Source organism: Excalfactoria chinensis, chromosome 2 (genome assembly GCF_039878825.1).
Source record: "Excalfactoria chinensis isolate bCotChi1 chromosome 2, bCotChi1.hap2, whole genome shotgun sequence".
NCBI classification, from domain to species: domain Eukaryota; kingdom Metazoa; phylum Chordata; class Aves; order Galliformes; family Phasianidae; genus Excalfactoria; species Excalfactoria chinensis.
Window position 1 is genome coordinate 25,399,804 of NC_092826.1, and position 17,450 is coordinate 25,417,253.

General features: G+C 42.1%; 2 protein-coding genes across 2 annotated transcripts in view; one reads left to right on the forward strand and one right to left on the reverse strand.

Moving 5' to 3' along the window:
- Positions 1 to 15,868, reverse strand: LOC140247674 (carbonic anhydrase 2). The gene is made up of 7 exons (XM_072327491.1): positions 15,728 to 15,868; positions 15,195 to 15,392; positions 5,192 to 5,310; positions 3,699 to 3,791; positions 2,848 to 2,910; positions 2,026 to 2,181; positions 1 to 845 (listed from the first exon to the last, which is right to left on the reverse strand). Exons 1-7 carry the CDS (start codon positions 15,759 to 15,761, stop codon positions 726 to 728), a joined length of 783 nt encoding a protein of 260 aa, XP_072183592.1. The 5' UTR covers positions 15,762 to 15,868; the 3' UTR covers positions 1 to 725.
- LOC140247673 (uncharacterized) overlaps positions 15,753 to 17,450 on the forward strand; it is a 17,440-nt gene continuing 15,742 nt past the window's right edge. Inside the window, exon 1 of the mRNA XM_072327490.1 lies at positions 15,753 to 16,441. Within this exon, the coding sequence (XP_072183591.1) occupies positions 15,753 to 16,441 (689 nt within the window). The remainder of the gene's footprint in view (positions 16,442 to 17,450) is intronic.

Genomic DNA, 17,450 nt, shown 5'->3' on the forward strand with positions numbered 1-17,450 from the left:
TATAAGTATAGATTTATTAGAGAAGTTATCTAAAATACAATTTTATTTCCCCCTTAAATTAGAGCATATATTATTTCAGTGAAAAGATATTTTGTACTCTACAGTAACAATTTTAAAAGATAATACTTAATTTAGGACATTTTTCATTAAAAAAATCCAACACACTACCATGAAGACATAGTCAAGGTTGTTGATAGCATGGGTAAAAATGCAAAATGGTCTTCAAAATATATACATGTCAGCTTCTTAATAACTAATTTTCAGTATTCACTTTTCCTTCTCAATATACTTTTTTCCTATACTATACCATACCTATATTTTTGTATTCCTGTGCTTTTGAAAAAGCTTCAAGTTATCATTAGTTATGTGTACTATCACACCAGTGGATGAGGTTTCTTAGAATGGCTTATTTTGTTATCACCATATGCTCTCCCAAACAGCCAATATATTGTTTGTTATACCAAAATGTCAGTCACAGCAAGTCATCAAAATGCACACAGCCACCCAACAGGCTTCCTCCAGCTTCACACATTAAGAACCCCTTCCTGTTTGACCAAGAGGCTTTCACATTGCATTAGATGGCATTTTAGATGCAGAACGAAAGAGAGAATGAATATGGGAGATGAGATGTTGCCAGGGCACACATGGTAAAGGTTTGATTTGTGCTTAGCAAAAAAAATGGATCCTCACAAACACAGCAGTTTCTAACACACTCATCACTGAGGTTACTGGAAGGAAGCTCTGACTTCCCTGCTCTTTAGAGGCTGGCATGGGCGCCAGTTGTCCACCATGTGGCACACCGGCTCATTCTCAGCACTGAAGCAAAGGCCACGGAGTTTGCACATCTGTGGAAAAAGGCACAAACATCCTCAGATACTCATTCCAACAGGACTATCTGAATTATATCTCATCATCTCAATCCATGGGACTCAACTAAAATTTCTTATCAACACTAACGACCTAGTGAGACATAGCCATAACTTGCATTAACTTTAAGGTTCCCTTAAAAGTTACAGTTTATTAATTGAATTGTAGCAATAACAATGATTACCATTTCCAACAATTCTTCCCTGTCATTTATTCTATCCCTTATTATGTTAGACCCCACAACAGATCAGCTGAACTTCCTCATCAGATGAATAAAACCCCTAGAATTAAGAGTATGGTTCTAGGATGGCTGCCATACATAAATGGGATTTAAGAGTTTGAAGGGTAAACTAAAGTCCTTCAGGACTAGTTTATATTTATAGGCTCCAGATTTATTTATAACTTCTGAGCACACAGATGAAAACCTCAGGATAGAATCCTGCCTCTTTGTAATTTCATTAATGGATGGTGCAGAAACCTTGGGCCAGGACTGATTTAATCTGAATGGACTCCTTCCCACAAGGTTGCATCCTCCTCAAGCAGCACAACAGAAAATGGGAGCCTTCTCAGACAGATGACTTCTGGAATCCAGTTATACATAGGATTTCCCTGCCTGTTTTGTGATTAGCAGTCCTCGTAAAATGAGTTCTGTATATCATGGAAATGCTCTAAAATGTCAAAAATCACCCAATCAGCTACAGATTTACGCTACTGCAAATGCAGAATGAATGCTCTTCTGATACGTAGAAACCTGCTGTTTTGAGGGTGAGTATGCACAGATAGATAACTTGTGCATGTGCAGCAAATGTGTTGATGCTCACAGTATGCTAGCATTTATTTACATATGCAAATAGTCTTTTCATGTATTCCATCTATTTCCTACATTATTTTATTTTTATTTATTTTTTTTTTTTTTTACAACACGGCACCTCCAACTTGATTACATTTTAAAACTCTTCACATTGCCTGGACTTTGTCCAAATGGAGGACAATCTTGCATTTTACATCAACCTCCACTTCCACATAAAGAAGTAGAGCTTGCCAGAAAAAGGCAACCACTTCAGATTCATATTACTATGTGACATTAGTTGTTTCAAGGATCACTTGGACGACTGAGTCAAAGCAATCAGTACAATTGGCGCTATCCCATAGAGTTACCTGCTCAGAGCTGACAGTGATGGGCTCCTTCAGAACATGCCAGATCACACATTCATTCAGTGGTGGAGTGGTCAGGGAGCCAGGGTACGTCCAATAGTCTCTGCAAGCAGGCAGCAGTCCAGTGGGGTCAAAGTTTGTGAAAGAAGCTTGTTTCCCCTGCAATAAGGAAAGTAGGCAGACTACTGTCAAGGAAGTGACAACATATAAACATTGGGCTTGTCACACTGCAGTCTTCTACAGAAGCTCTATATTTGGAGGAAGGGAGAAACTGGGTTGGGACTACAGGGTTGAGTACCTCTTGCAGTACAGGAAACATGTACATTCAGCACTGTATTCCTTATTTTTCAAGGCAGTCAAGACATTTCAGCATTTCAGATGCTGAATTATGGGCTTTTCACTTACAGATATGACTTGATCTTGCCTGAAGGAGCAGTGAGATTTCTAATGCACTTTACCCTGGGAATATGGAAACTGAGAGACCTGTTGCCCACTGAAGTAAAAGGCAACATCCATTTATGGCAAATGGAGACTGACAAAGGTGACAGGGCAGTCTCGTTCTTTACCTTTTCCATCCATGGATCATTGGCAAAGGCCTTTACCCACTGTGATTGTACTTAACTACTAAATAAATATCTATAGTTTCCAATTACTCAGCACATTAAGATCCCATATATGCTTTATACAATTTTTAAAACACAAAAGGCTAATTTTTTCCTCAGTTTTTATCCTGATCAAACTTCTCATCTGCAGGATGATTCCTACCTTACAGGTTTCAATGCAGCTGAAAGACAAATAAATGTGGTAACAGATACAGAATATTACCTTGGTTTGAATAGAGTTCAGAGCATCAACAACCTTCTGTATTTCGGGTTTGGCATTCCCTACCTGTAACACAAACAGCACGAAAAGAACTTAATGGCACAGTTTCATGACACCTTAGTTTTCTGTTACAATTCTCAAGGACGCATTTTGTAACACATTTTCTTATCACCATTTCATTACATAACAGGAATATTAAGCAGAAGTGACAGCAAATGTCTCCCTAAAAATCAAGCCAGTTGACAACACAAACAGGTCAGCTGAGGACACTGGTCAGAATAAAATTATTACCTCAATTTACAGCATGTGGATTTATTTTTGGATTTGAGCTGCTATTTTTTCGTAGAAGTCACCCTACTAATAGAAGACAGTGAGGCCAGGAGAGAGTATGCACAGTTAAATTACAATCACCTTCTTCAAGCAGCTGAGATGACAATTTGGCTGATATTAAATGCTCTGGACATTTAACAATAGTAGGGAAATTAAAATAGTTGTTAATTAGACTGGTCTTACTACCGATTCATATATATATATATATATATATATATATATACACTACTTGGTCAGTAATGCAAATCATTTCACTGTCCAGGTCACAGCAGTGCCACTATGATGGAGGCAAGCATGCTGCTGTAGGGTCATCACAGTGACAGATGACAGTCATACTTCACTGTAGGTGTACACTTTTTGTATGTACAGAAAAATCAAGAATCTGAAGCATCATTTGACTAGTTCTGGGCTTACAGGCTATAAAATAACACTGCCTTATTCTATGTTTTGGGCTCCTGGTTCCATATGCAACGTAGTAAGCGTACTACACTAATACAAATAGTAGAAAAAGAAGTTTAACTAACCTTCATGAAGATGCCTACCACTGACAAACCATCAGGATGCTTCACAGCTTCAGCAAATTTGCCATATTTTACATTCCAGTGAACAATATGAAGCTAGGAACAAGAAAACATGGAGCACTGTGAAAATTATATTCCATCCATAATATTTTACAAATGAGGATGCAGGAAAGTAATTTATTAAACATTAAGAGCAGATGGTGTTTTACTGCTGAGATTTAAAACTTTTGTGTACAGTTAAGAATTTGTTACATAATTCATTAACTTTGAAGTTTCATTTATGCAAAGAGATTTCTGTCATGCATTTTATTTTGCTTCTGACTCTTGCTCCCAGATGAGTTTTAAATGCAAACTGTGGGCTGCATCTTCCTGCTTTTAGTCTGGTAAAACTCCTCTTATCTCTACAATGAGTTTTTCCTACATAAAACCCACAGGATTTTGACACAGTACTTCTAATATAGCCAGGTATTCATGAGCTCCTATCAACACAAAGACATGGTCCTTCAGTGCAAGGACAGAAGACATTAAATATAGTTCTGACGTTCACTCTAAACAAAAACAGAAAACAGCAACAACAACAAAAAACCAGAGAAAAATACCAATGAACCATCCAGAACTTTTGGAAAGCATTTGAAAAAGATATCCCAAGAATAACCAAGCCACATTAGCAAAGATGCTCCTTCATTCTTTATTTCAGTGTTAGTTCATATGGCTGTTTCCCAATATTTGCAGCTCAAGCTGAACAAGTATTTATGGTGCCGTGAACAGATGTGAGGCAATGGCAAGATTTTTTCTGGATATGCCCAAAGTGAATCCTATCTCAGAAAAAAGCATCAAAGCTGATAAACTTGTGGGGCCATTCCCTCCATCTGTTCATTCAAACAGCAGCCATCTTCAATCAACATGTGCATTTATGGAAGGGTTAAAAAGGTATTTCACAGCAGTCATACATTTCTAACCTCTGTATTATCTTTGGAGACCTTACTGCTCTCTTTGAATACCTGAAAGGTGGCTGCAGTGAGAGCAGGGTTGGTCTCTTCTCACTGGAGACAGGCTACAGGATGAGGGGAAATGGCCTCAAGGTGCACCAGGGTGAGTTTAGGTTGGATATCAGGAAGAACTTTATAGAAAGGGCTGTTAAGCACTGGAATAGGCTCCTCAGGGAGGTTGCTGAGTCACCATCCCTGGATGTGTTCAAAAACCATTTGGATGTGGTGCTCAGGGACCTGATTTAGCAGAGGGTTGTTAGAGCTAGATAATATGGTTTGGTTGTGGTTGGACTTGATCTTGAAGGTCTTTTCCAAACTGATTCTATGATTATATGATTTGCAAAGGGCTGATCCTAATGTAGTACTGCACCAAAATCATCTATGGTAATCCCCCAGTCTCTTGCCCCATGAAGGTTTCTAGAGCTATTACTACCACAAGGGAAGGTGAAAAAACAAACCAAAATACTCATTAGACACAGAAGACTGGAAAGGCAAAGCACATCCTACCTCTGCATCATACTTCACGCCATCCACAGTGTGCTCAGAGCCCTGGCCCTCACAGGATCCCCAGTGAATATGAAACTGCACCAACCTGTAGACTCCATCCAGCGCTCCTCCTTGCAGCACTGCAAAGCAAAAAGCCTCCATTAGCACCTCCTGGAAATTCTGCTGTCAAGTCTCACTTTAGACTGGAACACCCACTCAAGTCTCCTAAGTGAATTAGTTTAATGCTCTGCATGCTTCGTGCTACTCCAGATTGTCTTCAGTGGTATGCTGCTGCAAAAAGCCCAAGTCAATAACAAACATATGAAACCATCAGTGACTTTACAGTGAGTGTCATCAGCAACTATGCATGCTAATATTACAGGTGACAAGGGAAGAGTTAAGAATGTAACTTTTCTGTCACCAAATAAATAAAAAAGTCCAAGAAAAAGACCAGTTCTACATTAAGGTTATTCTGAGAAAGTATACCTGAAGACCAAATCATCTTTATCTTAGTAACATACTCTATCCTCTCATTTTGGGCAGTTTATCCATAAAGGCAAATTGTGTGGTGAACTGGATCAAGTAAAACACTTTTGACTCCAAATTAAACCCAAACACTTGACTGAGAGCACATGCAAGGTAAAGTACTGGGCAGAGCACAAGGCATTGCAAAGATCCAGCTCTGCCCATCCCATCTTTTTCTTCCCAGTAATGAATGTAAGAGAACAGTGGTGAGAACGGCAATGCTGCAGAAGCCTTTTTTTTTTTTTAAGTTTGGTTTAGAAATGAGGCATTAACTTATGCTCCCCACTATCTGACATTATTCCTGTGATGTGCAGCCCAGCCACACATTCAATTACACAGGAGGAAACTCTCCAGTTCTGCCTGTTAGCTTTAACTTTGTACTTATTCTGTGACCAATCGCCATTACAATATGCAGGATCAAGCCCCATTACTGCCAAATGCTGAAGGCACAGACAGTATCTCCTCCAGTGCAGCATAAAGCCTGGAACAATAGCAAACAGTCCTGTTCAGTGGAGATATGTATCTAAGTTATTAAGGCAAGGTTTCACACAGGTTTGTGCTTTTTCTAAGTGTCTCAAATTCACTATTAAATCCCTGGGGTGCCAATATTTAAAAAATCAGAAATATTTTTAAAATATGACTTGAAATGCTATAATCTTACAAATCTATTTCTGTATATAGGTGCATAGTATATATATATATCAAGTGACAGAAGAGTGCCGACATGAGGTGTTAGATGTACGTGTGCTCTGTACATGTGCCACAAACAAAATGATTCTGTGGAGTGAAGAAGATGCTTGCCTCGGTCTGCAATAAGTCTAGACATGGAACAGTCACACGTGCAGGTGTGAAAAACATAAAGCAAATGCAGAGTGGAAAAGGTCACTGTTCAGATTTCTTCTGATTATACAAAAGCATGGACAAACATAGATACGGATCCTTGGAAATGGAGGAACTCAAAGTGGTGAGGATCTGAGTAAACAATCAGAATACATGGAATTTAGATGTAAGATGTATGAAACACATTAGTTTCCACTTGTGTGCATTACACATGCAGAATTTGGTTCAGTGGACAAATTCAGCATTTGCCCTGAGCTCCTTCTCTGGCAAATAATTTTAGAAGTCTGCCAACACATTTCTGTTTGAAAATCATGAATATATGTTCCACTATAGTCTTTACAGTTTCACTGCGTATAGCCAACAGAGCAAGACTTACCCCGCCTATTGCCAAACTACGTAATACAAAGAGGAATGGCTGTTTGAAGTAATTAAATAGGCACATATTTCATTCTACTCCTGTATTTCTACACATTCTAATTGCCAAGGAGCACAACTGTTTCCAGCACAGTACTATGAATTGGAACAAGTGTTTTTTTTCAGAATGGTTACTGGTAATGTGCGCCAGCTCCATTTCAAAATGTAATTAGGTGCTACATCTTTACCAATGCAAAATCTTTTAATCCACACAATAACATGTTTCATTTAAAAATGATGCCATGGAGTTGCAGCTCCTTTGGCTAATGGACTTGCTGCTTGTTGCAGATACAAATGGACCGTGGACTCACCATTCCCGAACTTCAGAAGCACCAGCATAGCAAGGGTTAATCTGCCATTATGGAAAGCATGCTGAAGAGCAAAACCATGCAATATTCTCAAATCCATTTGTGGTGTTATTTCTACACAAAGCTTGCTATAGCTTCATAAAACTTAAAAGATGCACAAAGTCTCTTCGCAGTTTTTGCTTACTTTTCTCACTCTGTGGTTCTCAAATCCAGCACTAGCTTATTTTGTCTCACAGCAGAGCATTCAAAGAAAGTAATAATTAGATTAGTGTGAAGGAATACAAACTCAATAGTCTTAGTTACACATCAGGCCTTCTCATTCTAGCCTCCATTAAGCAATTATTATTTTTCCCTAGTATTTTCCAGCCTTTCCAAACAATTAACATTTAAACTTAAAATATAAATGTGGAGATATTGTAATTATTTTTTCCTCAGTACAAGTTAGGCTTTTTTTTTGTGTACCATGAATAAACGTTACCAGCTTCTGTAAAGCAAAAACTCCTGGAGCATCCGAGCAACATTTCCATTGGGAACTTCCCTACCCTTGTACATATGACATAAGCATCAGTTCAGGCCTGAAAATAGAAGCTCAGCTCTTCTCTTTTTTTTTGAGGGATGGGAAAAATTCTGATCCATATTTGAGCACCTCAGCATTAGCTCTCTTGCTTTTGAGTTCAGTATTACTCTAACCAACCTGAAAACACAGATGTAGCTCTGTCCCCTTTTGTTCTATAGCATAGGTTCAGATGCAGAGTGAAGACAGCGCTGGGCAACTTGGAAAACACATGATTTTCCCATAGATTCCTCATTCTCAATCTACATCAATGAACTGGTCTCTACAGACATTTAGCAATTCAAGAGGTAACAGCTTGGAAATGCAGGTTTTCTTCTGTTTGACAGTTATTCGAAATACTGCAGTGAGACAGACTTGGAGCCATTTTGCTTACATTAAGAAATAGTAAATGTTCTCAACCTTCCACGAGTTACTGAAGAAGTTATACTGCTAACATCCAGCAATTACACTGCACTGCTGTTACATGACCTTATAACATTTTCTAAATTAGGTGAAAATAAGTACTAGCAGAGCTAATATGGAAAGCTAAATAACCACACAAACAGTTCTATTAACTTTTGGATTTCTGGGATAAAGAATTTGAACCATCTCTGTCTCCATTACATGCTCATGGGATATTTGGAAATGCACAGAAACCAAGGGGCATTGCACCCAGGACAGCTGCTCATTCAGGCCATACAACCTCACTGCTGTTCCCAAAGGCAGTCACTGGGCAGTTATTTTTCCCCATGTAGAACAGGACAGCTTCACAGGAAATTCTGTGGACTACTTCATATTTTTCTTTAGGAAGTGGCAGCAGCCACATGCGCTAAGTTAGGCAGGAATACCATGTAATTACCATAGCTCCCTGCATAAGGATGCAACAGGGCAGGAGACTAATAAATCTCACTGAAGCAATAAACTTGTCAAAGACAATCAAAATGGCTGAACTATAAGATTGCTTCCTGAGACAGAATGAATTCCTTCCTGTTATACAGATCGGCGTGATAAGAAAACGTTGTTCTAAAGTTCATGATTCTGAGACAAAGCTGAATGAGAAAATACCCTTTGAATGGAAATCACTGCCAGCAAAACTCTTTCCAGGAGAAGAAACAATCAGCCCACTGCAGCACGATGGACATCAAGAGCTCAAAATAGAAAAGGTAGTTCTAGATGAGATACCACCAAACTAAAACATAGCAACAGGACAGTCCAGCATATACCTTTGAGCGCAGCCCAAAGCACAGATTGCTTTAGCGTAAAGAAAGCCATGATTTTTTAATCTGCCTCCAGTAGATATGTGCATGCATATATAGCATTACAGATATGTACACGTAATGTACATATATTTACAATGTTAACATTGTGTAGGCATTTGTATATACACAGATATCTGTACATTAGAAAACAGGCCCTGCAGAGATAAAGCAGAAAAACATCTCAAGCACCATGTACTATTAATGGCATAAAAAGGCTCTTATGAGTATGTTCAGGGATTAGCCCTGTGTTCTTATGCAAGGATGGACTTCCCCATCTGACAGTCTAAAGGGTTCAGCTGAGGTGAGCTGTCACTTCTGTGAAACGTGGAGTACAGAACATTACATTTTGTGAGATGTTTCCTTCTTCCCGTTATCTCTTTCAAACATTCCTCCTAGGACACTATATCATGACAAGCAGGAGAGTAAGACAGGACGCAAGTGTATGATGATAGAGATCACACTTGCAGAAAATATCTGTAATGAGCTTCACCAAAAGAACCTACGTAACTGGTATCTCACATGCAAAAAAGCCCTGCTATGACCTAGCTAGGGGGCTAGCCTGATAAGGTAGGAAGGATGTTCTTGAGAGATAGACCAGAATTAAACAAGTGCCGATGTGTACCATGTCTGCATACGTGTGTATCAGCAGCTGCTCAGTGATTTCAATTCAGCCCTGCTGAACTACTTGGCACAGACTGGACAGCAGCCAGACAAGGCTCTGACCTGTTTAACCATCCTAAGTCATTCAGGTTCACATCTTTCCTTGTCAGCCCTTCAGGTCATTTGTTTGCGTGATTCCAACAAACATCTAAGGGGGAATGCTTGTATGCATGTAAATGTGTGCATATACCTGTAGAAAAGGAAACGTCCACTTGAGAGTGAATTAAGGGCAAATGGCAAGAGAAGTGGCTATTTAAAAGAACAGAATACGCTTTAAATTAATTATAGATGCAGCCTGGGAGTATTAAACACATGAAAATTTGGCATTATGTTATGAACAATCTGTTCACATGATGTATTGTCCCTAGTACAAGAAGGGTACTATTCATTTCACATGCTGAAACCCATTGCTCTCAGGACTAGGAGAGATTTTTTATGTATCATACGGCTCCATAGGGAATCCCTGATTAGCATTCAGTCTTAACCTTTCAACCCACATTATTTGACAAAGACTTCCAAAGTACTGAGTTGGAAGCATTAAAATTCTTTTAAGAGTAACAACTGGCTTCATTTCTGACAGTTGTAACTATAACACTTAACCTCAGAGGTTGCTTACAGTGCTGGAAATAATGCAGTGAACATGGTGCTCACACTACTGAGATATAAGGAAGGTGAGCAAGGGGAAGGAAGGTGTGAATATGGCCTCTAGGCACTCAACACCCCTTTCACTTATGAAAGTAAGTGAACAAATTGTTTGGGAAGAACAGTCAAGGTGAAATCCAGCACTAGGAAAATGTTAAGACATAACGCAGTCAAGTGGGTCTAAACTCAGATGGTAACTTGGTTTTGTAGTAAAAAAAATGCCTCTAGAGAGGAAATCTGGAAGAGCAGAAGGAAGTCAACAGGATTTTTACATGCAAAAGCCATGACAAGTTTCTGCCCAGAAGTTGCACATGTAAATAAATAAAGAGATAAATAAAGCAAGCTGGTTAAAGTCAGGAAGGGCACTTTTGAGCTCTGTAAAGAAATTTAGGCCTGAATTAAGCAGAACTGATCTCAAGCCCTATCATTTTCCTCCCTATTTCCTTGAAGCGCTACACTCAAACCACCCTCTTGCTTAGACTCTGTAACTCCTACTGATACCAGTTGAACAGCAAAGTTACACAGCGATCACACACTCCAGGACCTCTGACTTTCTGGTCAGGCAGTGCACAAAAATACTTGCGACATATAAGCAGGTGTCTGAACACAGTCCCCTTGAGCCATAAGTTCCTTGATTTATGATCCAGATGGGTTTTGACACTGCATAGCCCATACTGTACTGCAGAGCTTCAAGCTATGACTATATACCAATAACCTCCAATATTATTCTGGTGTAGCTAATGTTACATGTGCAGAGCTGGGAAGCCTAAAAATAGATGCCTGGCAGTGACTCTGCGTAAAAGCTTGGCCTTAAAAGCAGCAGATCTGCATGTTTCTTCCTCAGTTTACCTGCTGGGATAGAAGTATAGGAAGAGAGCAACAACCGCACAGCTTCCAGTGTAACCCACTGCTAACCACACATTGCTAATGCACCGACTGTTGGCAACAAAGACAACAAAATAGATTGGTCTGTGTACGGAGTCAGAATTCAAGACAGTTGAAGGATCTTCATTAATATTTCCCATCATAGGAGAATTGAGTAATCAATTATGACTACTGAAAGTCTCCGAGGGAATGTCAGTCCCAAGGTTAATAAAGTATTTTCATTTCCCAGGTCTCCTCATAATTGTAAAGTTTCATCATGGCTGAATTTCTATAAAAACATCAGATTTACTTGAGAGCCTGTGCTGGACTTTAGTATCAACAGCACAGCAGCAAGGAAAGAACAGGAAACGAGACTCATTTACATGCAGAAGTGACCTCTTTAGAGGTTTACACCAGAGTTACTGTTCACTTCTGATAGGTTTTACAGCTAAAATGTGATATCTTTATTTGTTACGGAATAATTAATGGCTGACTTTGACAAACACGTGATCAGAGAACACAGAACAGAGCACTCACTGCTACAAGCATTTCCCATTTGAGTATCAGGCTACAGGTCAACTCCAAAAAGTTTCCCACAGGACTTAAGAGTGAAAATAATATATATATATATATGTATATTATAAAATTGCCGTTCATGCTTTTGAGGCTCATTTGAGCACAGTCACTTCCTGTGGTTTTAGAGCTCTGAGAAGTCACCAGTTGTTTCCATCTTTCAAAGCGTATGACACAATACACATTTCCTTATGGCAGACTGCAATATGATTATGTAGGTACCCTGAATGAGATACAAAGCTCTCAGTTGCTATAAAACTCCTAAAATAAGGTATACTAGGAAAGGTCAGGGCTTATCAGCACCAGTGGATTGACACGTGTCCCAGTATACAAGAGAGGATAAACCTAAAACTGTATTTCTATTCCTGGCAACACTTCTACCATATAGAGGTTTTGCTTTTTACTTTAGGTTATAAAAACTTAAACACAAATGTGTACAAATACTTGCACTCTCACACTTGCTACAAGACAGTGAACAGAAGAACTCAAAAAGCAAGAAGAGAAGAGAAACTAAGGAACAACTGAAGGCAGAAATCCATTATTTGTTTCCTATATGCTTAAGAAAACATTCCAGAAAAGGGAAAGAAAGCAAGATAGGAGACAAAAATTTATTAAGAGGAAGTAATGGAATTTCAGCAAATAAAAATGTTTAGAAAGAGGCAATTCCAAGTTGTCAATTTACTTCCCATACATCCGTTCTACCAGCCAGCAACTGTGAAACAGTAAGGAAACAGACTTCAGGAACCAGTTGCAGCTTTAGAAGGGGAATACCACAGCCATCACATAGCCCAAGAAATTCTAAGGCTGCGCTACAAGAACTGAAATAGAAGGTTTGTGTTTAATTGCTTAGGAACAGGGATTTTTTTTAAGCATGTTTACTAACATCTACATTAATAAGAAAATAGAGCAAAGTCTAGTACTAAAGTGATCACAATTTTAACATAATTGTAAAGGGAAAATTGCATATGTTACTGGGATGGTTAATTAGAAATTAAGCCAAGTGCTACATCTATAGAGCTTCACCTATTAGTAAAGAGATCTTTTAAAAGGGCAAAAGGGAGAAAAACCTTCTTCTGAATGGGATATCCTCTTAAGAAATGCTATTTTTAACCCCTTAAATTTTCAGTTTTATATATAGGCAGGAGCTCCTGTGTTCACACATGTAATATTCCAAACAGACAGCGACAATCCTGCCCACAGCAGGGGCTTGGAATCAGGTAACTGTCCAACCCAGGCCATTCCATGAAAATATTTCATATCAAAATGTAGAACATTCTGGTAACCCCTTTTGTTTAATATTCAGTATTGTAATATTCACTATCTTCTGAACTGAAATAAGTAACTGCTTTCAGAGACTTCTATGCAAACACATTTCAGCTTTCTTGCCTACCTTCACTATGTACTTTTTATTACAAGACCTACTTTTGCACACCTTAAAAGCACAAGTGCTAAAATGCTCAGAACTGCTGTGTCATTTGTTATGTGCCTGAAGATACTTAATGAATGGATCTACATCTTTGTGCGCTATTACTCATGCGTTGAAGATTATTCACAAATAATGATCTTACTGCTTCATTTTACGCCTACTGCCACAGATAATTCCTTACTGCAATGGGACAGATCATGGAAGCAAGCACTACAGCCTGCGGGGAATATTCACAGGGTTTTATTCCCATGTTTTCTGAAACACATAACAGAACATCACATAATCTCTCCTCGTGACTGCTGTCTAACCAGGAATTGGAGAGATCATTATACTGTTAGTCTCAAAATTCAGGAACAGGAGTGAATCAAGCACAGACAAGTCAAAGACAGCTTTATTTGCCACAAAGAAAGTAGGTTACCCAGTTAGCTGCATACAAATGAAGCCACTACGGGTGCTGCCAGGTAGGTTTTGGGCACTGTAATTTTCAATAGAAGTGTGATATTGAAGGATCTGCCCTTATCTGGATACACAGAGAACCGTTTAGTGCTTTTCTTTCCCCCCCAAACACCCATCAGTTTCTGATTCACTGACAGAACCACTGAGAGCATTCCCACTTGCATCTTCTGCCCTCCCACTCTGAGAGCGGTATCTCTGCCTATCTGTCACAAGATCCCCGTCACAGATGTTCTGGTTCTGCACTGACTTCTCAGAAAGAGCATTCTTCCTATGGATGTTCCTTTAGATTACTTTATGTTCCTGTCATTTTTCCCTCCTATGTTGTCAGATACAAACTCCCAGACCTATGCATGGAGTAACCACACAGAAGCTGCGTTACACTGAGAGGACCCAGAGCTGCTTCCTCAGACTCAATGAGAGCAGACTTGCATGGATCTGGTGAACGAAAACAGGATCCCTTCCTTGTGCTTGCACTGATGGGACTTCTTCATCCTAACATTGCTAAAGCACACGCACTTCAGCTCCGGCCCCTCACTGGTTCAGAGCAATAAACGCTAAGAACTCAGAAGATCTTTTTCACTTCTTTTTAACTTGCTCACACAAGTTAAATCAGGCACTGCCTGGAGAAAGCAGTGACTTACAGTGAAGCTGGTTTTACTCTCTAAGTTCAAAACAGAGGCACGCTTATTGCAGCAAGGTGATTTCTGCAAGCCCAGCCACGGGAAAACTACAACTAAGGACAACCTGCAGAACCCTCCTTGCAGCCAAGCCTTAGATTCCCTCCTGCCCGCCGATGGGGCCATTCCCTCTATCAAGGTTACTGTAGGGTTTGCAGGACACTGTGCTGAACCTCACGGCATGGCACAGTGAGCCGTGGGACCTGGCAGGCCAGCTGCCTGCCTGAAAACTTGAAGGGAATGAGCCAGGTATACGTTGTCTGTATCTAGAAAGCCTTCAGTCAAGAAACATCATGGATTTTTCTTTAAGTTACAAAAGAACAAAGAAGTATTTCCTAATCATTCTTCTTTTTTCTGTACTAACCTGGGAGCATACTGGCTTCAGAAATATGAAATAATATTTTGGTAACCAAAGAAACTATTTTCAAACTATTTCTGCTCCATGTCAGTAACTGTAATCCTCTGTTATTCTACAGCCCGTTTCCTCCAGCAGTGCCTTTTGCCTCCTCATTAACCATTTGTTCAGTAGCTTACCATGAGCTGCACTTAGAACTGTTCTTAGAATCCACCTTTTCTGTTTTTCCTTCCCCCTCCCCATTCAAGCTCATACCCAAATCCTCCTTAAAGGAAGCAAAGGAAGAGTTCACTTCCACGGAGTTTAAAGCAGGGCAGCTCAGGCAGCTTCTTCTAAGAGAAGTCCAGTTTTCCAACACGTGTATTTTTACTACTACTAATAAAAACCCTGCAGCTGCAGTGATGCTTAGCATTAACAGCAGCGCTAACGACAGCGCCGCGCTCTGCCCGCACTCACACACAGATGCGCTCACCTGACTTGTCGGAGGAGTCGTCGAACTCCACGTTGAAGGAGTGCCCGTTGTTGACGATGGCTTTGGCCGTGCCGGCATCGTAGCTGAAGCTGAGGGGCTTCAACGCGGGGTCGTAGCGGGCGGCCTTAGTGCTGATGTTGATGGGCGACTGGCGCTCCCCATTGGCGATGGGGAATTGCTCGTGCCAGTGCGCGGGTCCTGCAAAAGAGCGCGGGGTGGCTCAGGGCTCGGGGGTCAGAGCTACCGCGGCACCTGTACGGCTGAGGGGAAAACCCGTCCGATGAGCGAGGCGCAGGCAGTCCGCGAGATGAGGGGAACGCAGCCAGACTGTGCAGGGGCACCCACTGCCCCAACCCCGCGTGTCGGAACGCAGAGGATGCTCGGCGCACCGCTCAGACGCAGGTGGCATCTCAAGGTTACAGCAGCAAAACCGAAGCGCCTCCGAGCTCAGGGAACGGCAGAGCCGCGGCGCTGCTTCCCGGGGCAGCAAGCAGGAAGGCAGGCAAAGGCGTCCCGCCGTGCCCCGCACTCACCGTTGTGGCTGTCGTACCCCCAGTGATGGGACATGGTGCACCGGCCCGGCTCCGTCGGTTATCGCAACGCCGTGGCCTCGGCGGGCTCTCAGGGGCTTTTATAGGCTCCCGCGAACTCCATGCCCTTCTCCGCGGCCAGAGGAAGGGGTGGGGAGCGCGGGCGGGGGCGGAGGGAGACTTCGGTCGGGGGCGGAGAGAGAGAGGTCCGCTTATAACCCGCGATCCTCCCGCCGTGGAGCCGCGCCGGGCCCGGTCGGGCGCCAAACGTTTTGTCGGTTTCCGTTGGGGGAACGAGAGGCGGCCGCGTCCCGCACCGCATCGTGCCCGCAACGCATCGGGCCCGCACCACGCGGGCTCCCGGCCGTGCCGCGCCGTGCCGCGGGGCGCTGCGACCTTGGGCCGGGGCAGCGGTTGCGGAGCGGGGCGCGTCTGTGCGAGCGCGTCCGGGGGCGAGCGGGGTGCGCGGGCGGCGTGCCGCTGCTGCGCCCTGCTGGGGGCTGCGGGAACGGCTCCGTGCGCGGGGCACGGCCGGGTCGGGCCGGGCCGGCGGAGTGCGGTGGGCGCGGGATCGTTCTCCCGTAGGTGCCGCTTTTGGAAGGGATTTACAGGGATATGGAGGCTGGGGGAGCGGCGGTCGCATTTAAGAAGGAAAAGGACACTCGTGGTTCTTACTTCAGAGCGTGCTTTCCCGGTCGCTCTCGGAGAAGAAAGCAGGTAGAGCGGTGCTCGCGTACACTCACCTCGTAGGAAATGCGCGCTTATTGCGAGAGCGGTTGAATCACCACTCCCACGGCTGGACGTGGGAACAGAACTGAGCAGTGCATATTTCAGATGTTTTCATATTGCCCAACACCGGCCCGACTGACGGGAGCACGGGATAAACGCAGACCTGGGAGCTTCATACAAAGCGCGGAGCACGGTAGCCCCGCGCCGAGCTCCGCTGCTGCTGCGCCGCTGAGGCTGCTGTCCCTTCGCTCACTCGTTCGCACCCAGCGGGACTGCAGGCGGTCCTTTGTGAATGTTGCGCTGTGTCCGCTCTGAGCAATGCATTTTTCTATTGCGGGACTGACTTTGGCAGCGCTGCGATATTTTATCCCATTCTTTTATTAAGAGAGTTTATCCAAATATGGGTTTTGTTGCGATTGAGCCCTAGGGTCCTAACTCTGCTGGCCAGTGTGAGTCTGGGATAGCACCACCGGAACGATCCCATCATTTACATTCAGCATTGTATGCTGTGCGTCATTTGTTTTTATTTGTGAAGAGGGAAAAAAAGTCCGCTGGTACAATGTGGTTACTGTTGCTAATACCAAAAGGAACCAGCTGGGAAATTCCATATAAAAACTGAAGGCTTTTCTCTGGGTATAGGCAGAAAATATTTAAAGCTTACTCCTGATGAACGCAGCGTGTGTTCACTCGCATTTGCATGCCTCTATTCAAGAGGATTTAGCAACCGCAAGACAGAAATGTGGAGGCAAAGCTGTATTCACAAAAGTTATTAAGAAGTGTGTGTGATGTAGAATAGCAAATGGAAATGCATGTTAGAAGTGTACTGGCACTGCCTTGTTTGCTCATTACAAATCCCTTCTGGCAGGCATGTTGGCAGCCACTCCTAAACACACATATAGAAACGTATGCAGGTAAGTGTCCTTGAAGAATAAAACAGAAAATATTCATTTATGCCATAGGGAGGAATAAGATTTCTGTACGTTTCGGTAAGCCTCCT